Raw genomic sequence first — 12,542 nt, forward strand, 5'->3', positions numbered from 1 at the left:
CCTTGAATTGTGCTTATGATTTATTGAACACAAAGGTTCTGACACCAAAATAAAAGACACATGCAAAACAGTACAATTCAGCATCATTTTACATCAAATCAGGACATATATAGATTATGATGTATAATCACAAGTCAAAACTGTGCAACACTGCAATGCATTATTTATAAACACAATGCTACTCACTCCTTTCAGTAAAATGATAGTGAAACCAAAGTGAAGCACCAACACAGCTGTCAAAGGAAACTGAAAAGTACAGATCTACAAACATGACTAGTAGACTTTTGTTTCTCAAATATAATGTCATATCTGTATTTCTTTTTGACTGTGGGTAAATGCTAATGTCTGGGCCTTAAATAAAGTAACTCAAACTCTATACACAAAAATCTGAAAAAAATATTTAGTACACATTCATGAAGATCAGAATTCAGAGTGTTTCAACAAAGCAGTCCTATCCTCCCTCTTTGGTAGTGGAATATTTCCTGTAAAAAGAGAAGAAATCCAGGATGGTTAGATGGTACAGCAGCATTACCTTTTTTTCTGGGTAGTTCTTCTCAGTTCAACTGGACTGGTTTAGCTCTTTTGAAAATGATTCATCTCTCATCTCATCTCATTCAGTTCCAAACTGAAGAAGTCTCTTGGATGACAGATGAAACATTTTCAAAAGAGCTAAGCCAGTCCAGTTGAACCAAGAAGAACTACCAAAAAGAATAATGACATATGTATATATGAAAATAAATGTGTTCATATTTTTTCATACCTGGTGGTGCCACAAAGTATTCTTCTATTGTTTGTTTAGACAGTCGAAGTAGTTCCTCTGCACAGTCTCCTTCTTTCGCTGTGTCATTTCTCAGGTATAACACCCTGAAAATATGTTCACAGTGGACATAATCACAGTTATAGAGTGTATTCCACTAAAGGTCAAAGGTGAGCTAGAGTTGTTGCTCATCAGTTATATGAGGTCATTACTGTGAAAACACCCACATTCAAAAAAGCTGATTTTCATAACTGTCTAAACAAATACCGTACCTGTCCTCTAGAACAGAATCCATCGGTTCAACACCTGAAGTGTCTACAACATGGAGCTGATCCGCAAATCGGATGGCTTTCTCCAAACAGGCCAGTCCCTGTTTGGTACGGAAATCAACCAAGGCCAGTCGCTCCAGTTTATCCACCAGGTCAGCAGGGATTTTGGCAGGCTGTAAGTTATTGGTTAGAAATTTAAGTACGTTAAATTGTTCCACCATCATTTACATGTTCTTATACTGTACATGTAATTAAGTTTCCAGTATGTCTATGTACCTTCAAAAACCAAACCCTGTATCTGATCAGAGTGTGTCTTTGGTATGGGTTATAGCATTTTTCTTTGTTGTGGTACTACCATTTAATATGAATGTGTCAATCCCCTTAAATTACATGAGATCATTAACATACTGTTTCTTTAGAGACAATCAGATTAATCCTACGTATACATTTAACTACAGACAATGTCTTGGATGTAATTCTTAAGGATTTCACCTCAGTCACTCAGTTATATTACCTGTGGGAGCTGGTCATCTTGTACAGGTTCCCATGTTGCAACCTTTGGCACCTGGTAATCACGTCATAATTATCATCGTTATTTTTACGTATTAATACAGACTGTGGATTAAGCAACTTTGAATTACCTTAGGATTATGTGGCTGGGAGCTGAACAAACGCGTTACACACACGTTACATGTTATGTGACTTTGCAGTTTTCTCCTGTGAAAGCTTGTTACTGAGTATCCATCGTTGAACAGATGAAAAGGACGAATGTTGTCCAGTGTTACCCCACGGCATGAACGAACAACAGCTCGGCAAAACACCAGCATTTTCTAACACCGTTAACTAGCCAAATATGTCAGAAAATATATTCAAAGAGTATCACATCTTTTCGGAGTGAAATACAGTTCACTGTCAGTAGCTAAGTACCTAGTACCTAAGCTAGCCTCACATAACCTTAGCTAGCTGTTAGCTGTTGGCATAAGAGTGGAAGTAGCTAAGCTAGCACACATATGTTGTAAGATGTTCATGACTGCTTCCTTCCTTCCTCGCTTTAAATCATGGCTGACACCAAACCGATTGGCCTTAGACTAAATAACGTACCGTTTGAAATGTTGTGCAATTTTCTGTTAAACATTTTCCAAAATAACATAAAAGGAGTAAACCGAAATGAAACAGGGAGCTAACATATAGATTAGCTAGTTGGATTTATGCGCGTTTTTGTGTGAAATGCTGCTAATGAGTTGCTAGTACGCAACAGAACTTTACCGTGATAAGCAGTCAATTATGTCCTTTAAAATAAATGGGACTGTATAATAATTAACACATTTAATGGATATATAGAAACTACATGCCTATTCATCTATGTAGTTCATATCCATCACGGTAACGATCGATGATAGAGCCCGGATAGCTCAGTCGGTAGAGCATCAGACTTTTAATCTGAGGGTCCAGGGTTCAAGTCCCTGTTCGGGCGGACGTTCTTTTAAAAATTCTAGAACTTTGCATGTGTACGTACCTACCTTACCTACCTTACATGTTCAGTAGCATATAGTTCTGAGTCCTACCTATCATTTATTCAACAAAATACGTAACAACATGTTTTGGAAAAATAATGATTCCATTTTTTATTTTTTTATTATAAGAACATATACCATTTAATATATATATCTATATGAACTCTTAGTATAGAATTTGATTGTTTTACAGTACACATTTAGAATTGGGAACAAAATAAAAATCAGCTTACAAACAAAGCAGCATCTGAATGTGAAACTCAATGAATAAATAAATATCTCCAGCAAATAAATGTTACAATAAATTAAAACAAGTTTTCATTTTCTGACACTGCCATTAGCATTCACAAAGAAACACCAATATTTAATGCAATTAATCTCACACATTAATCTTACAGCATGAAACAACACTTGAACAAGAAATATGAAACATGAATGAACTTGAAGCAAGAAAAGAACAAGCATTAAATTTGTTAAATAAGACTGAAACTGTTATTTTAAGGGGTTAATGGATATGATAATCTTTACAAGATCCAGATATTCTTCCTTCATATCAAAACTGTTGTCCTCACAACACCAGGTAATTTGGATTTTCATAACTATAGAATAATTCATAGTGTACCTTTCATTTTCATCCATCAAAACTACTTTCACACAAAGAATTTGGATTATATGGAAATGCAAACTGCAATTTGTCAGTTTGTCCAAAGATAACTGTTATCTCATCTGATCCATCACCACATTTAAAATGAAATCATTTAATTTAACAAACAGGAGCTTGACAATACTGGACACAACAAAAAAATGGCAAGTAAAGTGCACAATTTACAAAATGTACAGTGGTTCACTGGTTGATGAAAAATAACAGACTTAAATTAGGCTTGTTGCTTTGAGCAAATCTCTGTCCAGACATTCATGAGTCACTTAAATGACAGGTTAGGAGATTACATTTAACATAATATAATTCTCATAATTTAAACACCATTTTCTCTCAGCACAGTACGATCCACACGACAAATTAAGACATACTATTTGGCAGACGAAGCATTTCAAGGACACTGAAAACACTGTTGCTAAATCACAGTCGGTACTGAATTATACTGTTGTACAATGTGAGTCAGACATAACTGCAGTCTGGTTACATTTTTGACATGTTATCTGGTCTGAATCAGATATGTATAAATTAAATGTCCTTTGGGTTGTACTTACACTATGTCCTTCGAACTCTGCTAAAATCCTTTATTAAGGGATGGGAAGGTTGGGTAACTTGCTATATATTAAAAACTAATTCAATCTTGTAGAGCTAAACTATTAAAATAAATCTAAACTAATATCATAATTTATTTGTCCCATAAATATAGTCTCTAGTTAAACTCCACTCTGTATTTTGGCTTTTAACATGTAACTAAAACCATCCAAAATATTAAGTGCACTCAGTTTTGGATTGACACTTGAGGGATTTCTGACAAAAATATTTAGAAACAAAAGACAGTGCTTTTGTTACATTTATCTTCACCTGAATGTACTGACAGTTATGAGGCAAAAAATGTTAAAAATCCATACAACTGTTGACAACACAAACAACAAAGTGAATACAGCCAATAGGGCTCATAGCAGCAAAGTGTGATTGTAAAGGCTTTGAGTAGTGTAGTGTGTGTCTGTATGAGAGCGTGTGTGCTCAAATGTAGTTTACTCTTGTGCTGCTACAGCCATTCACACTGAAGTTGGAAGTAAGAGGAGACGAACGGCGCCATCACTTGTTCTCTATTAGCATCTGCACTTTGCACACCAGGTCTCTTGCCAGGCTCAGGATCTGCTTTATGTTGTGACGCTCTGCCATTTCTGAAAGACAAGCACACACTTTGTGAATGTTCAATATCAGTTCCTACAGATCACGAAAAACAATGAAAACTAATTTCATGCATTTCATCTCTGTGGTTAATGTTGATGGAAGTATTATCCTTAAGCTGCATTTAAATCCTCACCCTCCTTGGACTTTATAAGCAAAATGCACAAAGTAAAGTACAATAAAGTCGTCCTTGGTCCTCATGCAAGAACATTTTCATACTCTTACCCCAACTTTGTAATTTCTTTTGCTCTTTTTAGTACAATGCATCATATCAGATTCGACACAAGCTAAAAAAATTGAGAAATGACTCAAACAATGGAATTGATTGAGCATCAAATTTCTTTCACATAATGAAATATATATAATCTTTGAGAGAAACTAACAAGTCTGGATCACTTGCAAATTGTGTTCAATTTAAAAAACAAACAAACGAAGAAAAAAAAAACAACTCAAAATACACAAATAAGGTAAATGCAGAAAGTTTGCCTAAAATTTCTCAGTGTATTTAAGAATAGAGTTGTTAGAACAAGTGATTCTTGCATGAGGCCCATTATACATGTTTTTGGCTCCATTTTACTGCTTCATTAATGTGTATGTTGCATTTTACTGTTGCATAAGTTTAAGGATGAGTTAATTTATACTACTTTATATACAGTAATTCAAATGATCTCTGTAAGATGTCATGTTTGTAGCATATCTGTAAAACATTAAGTAGTCATGAGCTCAGAAACGGGCCTTCTGCAGATTTTTGACTATGTATTTTGTACCAAATCTTATCAGGTTTTAAAGAGTTTATAAATTCTTGAAGCTTGAAGGAACGTTTATCCTCAAAGACATCAAATTTATATATATATAAAAATTTGGAGAAATGTGGGTTTCACAGGAGAAGCAGGGGATGAAAAAGTAATTACAGATGACAAACTATATAAATGAAGTGAACAAAAATATCAATATTCACTCACTGCTGAGATATACTGGAGTAGAAGGATAAAGTTGTATAAAATGAAAATACTCATGTGAAGAACAAATACCTCCAATTTGTGCTTAAGGTCAGTACATATATTCCACCACTGCTGGCAAACATGATGTGTTTTTTGAATGTAATGCTGCAGTTTTACAGTTGCAGCTTTCTGTTGATAAATCTGTCCCTGTCAACATAACCAATCTTATTACATCATTGTTAAAGTGGTTTTTACCATTGAAGAACTTAATAATATCAGTGAAGTCCATGTTATTCTCCAGGATAATGTCCCTGTAAATGTCCACTAGAGCCAGAGCAATGAAGAGGACAAAATGACTAGAGGAGACATATTTGGCTGCCCAGATGGTTTCCCAGACTGCAAACACATCATCATACACCAGCTCTGGAAGGCAAAACACAAACGCAGAAGGAGTCAACTCACATCAGTGCTAAAAGATCGATAAATCCTCTATTCTTGCTACAACTGTCACAAACCATTTACCTCTCTTGAAGTCGAGGAGAAACCAGCGATAGCAGAAGTAGAAGTGAGTGTAGTCTCCGTTCTGGTGCATGAGTTCAAACAGCTCAGAGTCCAGGATCTAAACAGAACGGAGATCAGAACTGATTGACTGATTGATTGGTTGGTTGGGAAAGAACAGTGCAAGAAATAGGAGAAGGTGGGTAAGGAATAGACTTAGAGCCACATTTACTAACACCACAGTCAAGAGTTATTAAAGAGGAGCTGCACAAAATTAGAGCTAGAAATGTGTGGAAACAGGAACTTTTGTGTCTGACCTAATTGCATATTTATGAGAGTTCTCATTTCAAAGTACACATTTTGAGGAGAACATTAAAGTGAGTCATGCAATGTGGTTTTCCAAGGTTTGCAACTGTTGATTTACTGCTAATAGTTCCATTATTTAATGCAGAGGAAAAGCAAGTCTTTATACATTTGTGCCTGGCTTGACTCTTACAGTTCCACACAGAAGAGGTGCTGCAGGTGGGATGACAGAGAATTTTCTCTACTCATGTTAATTTATTTAGAATTACAGAGGCCTTAATAGAACTGACTGACCCTAAAACAGTCCATATTTTCACCCACGTCATCCCTGCTCCTTAGATTATTTCTGGAAAGAGCCACTGACATAACTCCACCAGGAGGCTGAATAAGAAGTCAAACAAAGGATTTACTTTCACATAAAGTCATGAAACCTCATGCCAAAAAGCTACAATAAGTCTTCAGCCCAATCAGACAATCAGATTTTCATTATTTTTCCTGGTTCCGTGGCCGATAGTGCTCAGACAGTGCTCAAGGTTAGTGATACAGCTATCTCACTGTGATACTGATATTAACCCTCTGACACCATTTAGGACTGTTTTTGACACTAATGGTACAAGTGTCATATTTCTTTTTTAAAAGTAGTGCTACTCAAATCACAATATTGCATTCAAATCAGTATTGTTATAAATTTTTGGTATATAAGGCTTTAATAACATGAACAGAAATAATTCACTTTATACTAAATTTTTTGGAGAATATTCAACATTTTGTGTTTTTCTCAGGGAAATAGGGGTGCTTTTGAAACAAAACAGCTTAAAATTGCAACAAAAAAAAAAAAAAAAGAAAGAAAGAAAGTATTTAAAGGATCAATAAAAACTTTATTTTTCTGGTCAGTAGAGAAGTTGATAAATGGTTTGAACCTTCACAAAAAAATGATGATTTATTACATTTTCATAGCACTTTTTAGAGTGGGAAACGGTTTTTGACACTAATGAGACAAATATTTTTGTAAATGGTGACAGAGGGTTAAAAACAATAGTCAATCCTCTATATAGAATAAAATGTATCTACTACTCAAGTTTGACCATAGAGTGCTGTGAATTATGGAAGTAAGAATTTAATATTATGACAGCTGCAAATGTCAGATCTCTGCAGCTCCTTTGCTTCATGCTCCATTTATTTTTACTTCCTATGTGAAATCTGGCTTTTTCTTCCTGTTGCCTTGATCCAGATCCGCCTTATTGAACAGGTTGTAATTTCAATGTATTTTAGGATACTATTTCAGACTAGGTAAGATTAATCCCCTAACTTTTCCAGTTCTACTGCAGAAAACTCCTCCCTCTGCTGCCTCTCCTTGGTCTGTGTTGCTGTTACCAGACAGAAATACGTATGTGCAACCAACACTTGTGTTTGTCACATTACAGCAATAATTTGTGCATGTGTTGCTGTAGGTTCCCCACGCCTTCATTAAGTATGTGCAGTCTGGCCTTGTGCTAATTTGCACTGGTCTCAGTAAGGGGATTGTGGCAGGCTGTAAGTTATTGGTTAGAAATTTAAGTATGTTAAGTTGTTCCACCATCATTTACATGTTCTTATATTGTACATGTCATTAAGTTTCCAGTATATCTATGTACCTTCAAAACCAAACCCTGTATCTGATCAGTGTGTCTTTGGTAAGGCAAGGGCAAGGCAAGTTTATTTATACAGCACATTTCATGTACAAGACAATTCAAAGTGCTTTACATAAAACATTAAAAGCATTACAGCAGGGAAGCAATGAAAAATATAGGCATGAGAAAAAAACAAAAAAACAGATAAATAGATAAACGGATAAAACAGATGCAAATTTTAAGCTTAAAAGAAACAATACAGATCTGAACTGATGAATAAAAACTCTATTCAAATGCAGCTGAGAACAGGTGGGTCTTTAACCTGGATTTAAATTAATTGAGTGTTTCATCTGATCTGAGGATTTCTGGAAGTTTGTTCCACACATGTGGAGCATAGAAGGTGAACACAGCTTCTCCGTGTCTGGTTCTGACTCTGGGAACTGACAACAGACTGGATCCAGATGACCTGAGGGGTCTGGGGCATGGGTTATAGCATTTTTCTTTGTTGTGGTACTTGTGTTTTGATGAATTTAATGAGAAAACTCTTGAAATCAGACCAAATGAAGTTACTATTTAAAATTAATTGGTCAATCCCCTTAAATTACATGTACAGTAGTACTGGTCATTACTGAAACAAACAAGCTGTGTCTGTGTTCATAATTTTGTGAGTCATTATTAAATCACTTACAAAAAGAGACAACTCCCTTTTGGACTTTTTCTGGATTTCTGCCCTAGCTAACTTGCTGCCTTCAATCCGGGCTTTAGTATTACTGTGTATAATGTGTACTCATGCTGTATCACCTGGATTAGAGAGCGCATGTTGGCAAAGTGAGTATCCATGGCTCCTCCATGTGGAAAGTTTTGATTCATTCTCTTCATAAGCTCCGTGAAACAGCTGAAGGCCATGGCCTCTGAGAGAGGAAGAGTCAAAGTGAGTGGGCAAACGTATATCTGTTTCTGCATCAATATGAGTAAAAATATTCATAAAAATGCCAGAGATGAGCATCAATAATACATGACTCAGGGAGTTGACTCACCATCATCCAGAATGACAAGAAGTGGAGCCAGCAGATCACACATACCCTGCACATAACCGATGTCAAGATGCCTCCAGATATAGCTGTAAATGCACAACAGAGGAGCTGAGTTTATCTGCATCTGACTGGTTTTATCTGTCAAACATTTCTTTCCAGATTTATATGATATTTCAGTCTAGAGTTTAAACTTTATGGCATCTTGGCTTTCTTTTAAACCTGATGATTTCATGATTTATCCATTTTACTTTACTGGCACTGTGGAGCACTGTGGATTTTAATAGTGACCTATAAATGAAGATTTGTGTTACATTTAAAAGACACAATCTCTTCTCAATGCAGTTACAATTAATGCTCAGTTGAGTTCAGACAACTTTATTTATTCCAAATGGTCAACTGATTTGCAGCTTTCTCACATGTATACAACAAAAATCAGGACAGGAGACATCTGGGCCTATAGATTCTATTCTATTCTATTCTATTCTATTCTATTCTATTCTATTCTATTCTATTCTATTCAAGAGCTTAATCGAAGAAGGAATTAAAGACTTCATTTGTTTTGCTTTTGGGCACATTCTAGAGTCAATGTTGGTGATGTGCAAGAGTATATGTAGTCTTGATCAAATGAAACCTAGAATTCACGCTCAAACATGTTGATTCAACCTCCCTATGTGTCCGTCATTGCTTGATTCAGTCCAAAGTCATGCATCAGACACATGTCCAAAAAACTGAACTCCCTCGTCTTTACCCTGAGGTCAGTCCTCATGCCAAAGCCAGGTTCCTCCATATGTACTCATCATGTGCCAGTCATACAAAGAACTGGACAGAGGTCATCAGTACCCTATCTCTGATTTTAAGGATCTTACTGAAACTGAGGAGGAGGTATTAACTTCAGAAAAGCTTCATACCCTGGCATTTGCCTTGGTCTTGGCTATGCAGGCTGTTCTGCTCAAGTGGAGGCAGACATCATATCTTCTTTATAACATGAGAAAATTAGATCCTCACTTCAACATTTGAGTAGGAAGTTCCAGAAAATATGGTGCCCTTTCCTGGACATATTCCAGAAATTGTGACTGTGACTTGATAACATCCCCCACATTAATTAGTTATGAAGCAGAATTCTCCACTTTGGTAGGTATATTTAAACTTCACATCTTAATGCCAGAGCCTGGGAACTAGGGATTTTTTTTTCCTGTTTCCATTTTTCTCTCCATTTGGGTATTCCTTTTTCTTTCATCAGGTATTGTTTCTGTTATGCTTGGATGTGTAAACCTTTATGTTTGTGTTTACAAAGGCTTATTGTTAAAAAAAAAAATCCTAAATTTTAATAAAAACATTACAATAACCAAGTACAAGTTCTTTTCTGTACAGATAAACATACATATTCTATTTTTATTAATCTTATTACCTTTGTGTTATACTCACTGCCAGACTTGAAGTTACTCTTTCTAGTTTGTTTTTTACAAGTAAAGTGAGCATTTTCCACTGCTCATTATGTCTCACAACTGTTTGTATTTTACCTGCACATGATGTTGCGCAGTTTCTCCAGGTTTGCAGGGGTGAAGTACCAGTAGTTCCTATCACAGCGCTGGACATCTTTATCAATGCGATGCAAATTCAGGGTATACAGATCCAAAAGTTCTTGCTGAAACACATTAACAAAAAATAAATTAACGGATAAAGCAGACTATTAACACTAATCTGTATGAGTTTGTAAGGACTGTGCATACAGAGAAGGCGCCTCCGGCAGAATCTTCCGAGGTCACTTCTTTCTTGTGGTCTCCAGACTCCAACAGAGGATTGTAATGAGGACAGAGGCTCTCCATCTCCGGTTCCTCAGACAGGTTGGACTCTGTGCCCTCTGGACTGGGCTTCTCCTCATGCAGTCTGAGCTCCATATGTGGGGCCGACTCCTCAGAGGAAGACGGTGCTTCACAGCATCCCTTCCTGCTCCAAGGCACCATGGAAACTTTGGCTTTGGGGATCTCCTCCATTTCTATGGCTGAGGGAGACTCATCGGATTCAGTCATGCCCTGAGCTTCATCATTCTGGGAGGCCTGATATGCTTCTCCGGCTATTGGAACCTGGCTGTCTGCTGAAAAGAGGAGCTTCTTCTCCATTTCCTTGTTTTCCATCAATAAAACCTCATGTGCACGACTGGTGTTTGATTCTCCTGTTGCTTCATATTTCATCATTTCTGTCTTTTCATTTGTTTCCTCAAGGCTTTTCTCAACAGGTTCTTTGGATTCCGATACTAGGACATTATCAGAGGCTTTTCCTGATTTTTCTGATTCTGACAATTTACCTTCTTTAATGTCTGCCAGTGCATCCATGTTTTCATCTTCAAATTCAGTAACAGTTTGAGATTTGGCATTTTCTTGCGTTTTGTGTTGTAGATCTTTCTCATTGTTGGCATTTATCTGACTCATGTTATCATCTAGCACCTCTGTCTTGATACCCTCTGCAGTTTTGGTCGGATCTGGTGCCTCTTCCCTCTCTTCTTTGCCCCTTTCATCCCCTTTGACCTGACTACCCTCTGCTAGAGCTTCACTCTCTACCACTGGATGTTGTGGAGCTTTAACAGGGCTCTGGGGCGCCTGAAGGATGGCTGCAGACCTCAGGTTCGTGTCCTGTGTGGCGCTGTCCTCGGTGCTGAGTGAACCGTCTGACAGGCCCGAGGTGACGGAGAAGTTGCGGGACGAGGGATGTCCGGAGTCAGGAGAGCTGGTGCCGTTCTGTAGCGCTCCGTTGGGCATCTTTGGCACCTGCCTGGCCTCTTCGCTCTTGGGCTCCGTCTCGATCTGGTCCACCTCTTCTACGGACTCAAACACCTGAAAGAACAAGCCAAAGGGAAGCAGGCTACTCCAGGGGAAGGGATGGGAGGATGTGAAAAACTAGAGAGAGAGAGTGCGGGGATGAGGAATATCGGTTCAAAAAATTTGATGCGTAATTGAATTTACTGTAAAATATGATTAAAAACAAAACGAAAAGCTTATGTGCAGATGTTTAAAGGAGTTCCATCTAAAAGTTCATTGCATCTTGTTTTATGTGTTGAAAGTTAAATGAAATCTAGAGTGTTTTGTGGGGTGGGTTTGTACCTGTGTGCTGTTGCTGGAGTCACTCTGTAAGCGAGGCAGACTCTGCCGGTCTGAGCTGCAGCTCTGGGAAGACTGAGTGATAAAAACATTGAGGAGGAGACATTTATTGATACACAGAACAGACGCAGATATACAGATATAGATAAAATCGCATTAACTGTAGTCAGAGAAATTTGTTTTGACTGTGGTGCAGGATTCAGAAGAAGCAGTGTCGTGTCTTTTTTCAATATGTGTCAACCTTACAAAAAGGACAGCTCTTATATGATAAACTTATCATGAAGGAGAAACCTCATGTCTTTTACTTTTGGACTACTGGACACATTTAACCAGAGGTAGAAATATTCAGATCAAGTACCAATACAGCAACAAAACAACAAACTATAAAAGTCCACCATGAAAGAGACAAAGTATGTAACATTTTCCTTGACATGATATAGACTTACATAATAATAATCACTCTAAATCATTACTTCTAACCTAGTATTTTCTTTTTTTTTTCCTCCATTTTACTCAATTCAATACCACTGAGTGATGGACCTTGGACAGTGCGTTTGTATCTACAGCCATTTCACAACAGCATGCAGAAAGTGTGGGCAGAGCCGTATGATAACAGAGCAACTCCAGTCTCTTCTTTTGGCTGTATATCTTCTCTAGAATACTCCCACAACA

At 37.1% G+C, this 12,542-nt stretch overlaps 2 protein-coding genes and 1 non-coding gene across 4 annotated transcripts in view; 1 reads left to right on the forward strand and 2 right to left on the reverse strand.

Annotated features, from left to right (window-relative positions):
- Window positions 1-5: 5 nt before the first annotated feature.
- gatc (glutamyl-tRNA amidotransferase subunit C) lies at window positions 6-2,134 on the reverse strand. The gene is made up of 5 exons (XM_030143927.1): window positions 1,668-2,134; window positions 1,541-1,591; window positions 1,030-1,199; window positions 761-864; window positions 6-482 (listed from the first exon to the last, which is right to left on the reverse strand). Exons 1-5 carry the CDS (start codon window positions 1,851-1,853, stop codon window positions 421-423), a joined length of 573 nt encoding a protein of 190 aa, XP_029999787.1. The 5' UTR covers window positions 1,854-2,134; the 3' UTR covers window positions 6-420.
- Window positions 2,135-2,427: 293 nt separating this feature from the next.
- Window positions 2,428-2,500, forward strand: trnak-uuu (transfer RNA lysine (anticodon UUU)). The gene has a single exon. It is a non-coding gene; the product is annotated as a tRNA-Lys (tRNA).
- A 197-nt stretch (window positions 2,501-2,697) lies between these two features.
- The window catches only part of sgsm1a (small G protein signaling modulator 1a), a 34,823-nt gene continuing 24,978 nt past the window's right edge, over window positions 2,698-12,542 (reverse strand). Inside the window, exons 18-25 of one of the 2 annotated variants that reach the window (XM_030143911.1) lie at window positions 11,874-11,945; window positions 10,506-11,606; window positions 10,296-10,420; window positions 8,779-8,861; window positions 8,543-8,652; window positions 5,853-5,949; window positions 5,586-5,753; window positions 2,698-4,382 (exon numbers count right to left, since the gene is read on the reverse strand). In XM_030143911.1, the coding sequence (XP_029999771.1) occupies window positions 4,294-4,382; window positions 5,586-5,753; window positions 5,853-5,949; window positions 8,543-8,652; window positions 8,779-8,861; window positions 10,296-10,420; window positions 10,506-11,606; window positions 11,874-11,945 (1,845 nt within the window). In that variant the 3' untranslated portion in view covers window positions 2,698-4,293. Of the gene's footprint in view, window positions 4,383-5,585; window positions 5,754-5,852; window positions 5,950-8,542; window positions 8,653-8,778; window positions 8,862-10,295; window positions 10,421-10,505; window positions 11,670-11,873; window positions 11,946-12,542 lie in introns of both variants that reach the window. The other variant, XM_030143910.1, reaches the window with a different exon arrangement.

Source organism: Sphaeramia orbicularis, chromosome 9 (genome assembly GCF_902148855.1).
Source record: "Sphaeramia orbicularis chromosome 9, fSphaOr1.1, whole genome shotgun sequence".
NCBI classification, from domain to species: Eukaryota; Metazoa; Chordata; class Actinopteri; order Kurtiformes; family Apogonidae; genus Sphaeramia; species Sphaeramia orbicularis.

Excerpts from the sequence above, each read along its gene's own strand:
- gatc (XM_030143927.1), bottom strand. The coding sequence starts at position 1,853 with ATGCTGGTGTTTTGCCGAGCTGTTGTTCGTTCATGCCGTGGGGTAACA. Across the intron at positions 1,592-1,667 it reads CCCAGCCACATAATCCTAAG|GTGCCAAAGGTTGCAACATG; the intron begins GTAATTCAAAGT and ends CGTGATTACCAG. Across the intron at positions 865-1,029 it reads GATTCTGTTCTAGAGGACAG|GGTGTTATACCTGAGAAATG; the intron begins GTACGGTATTTG and ends ACATATTTTCAG.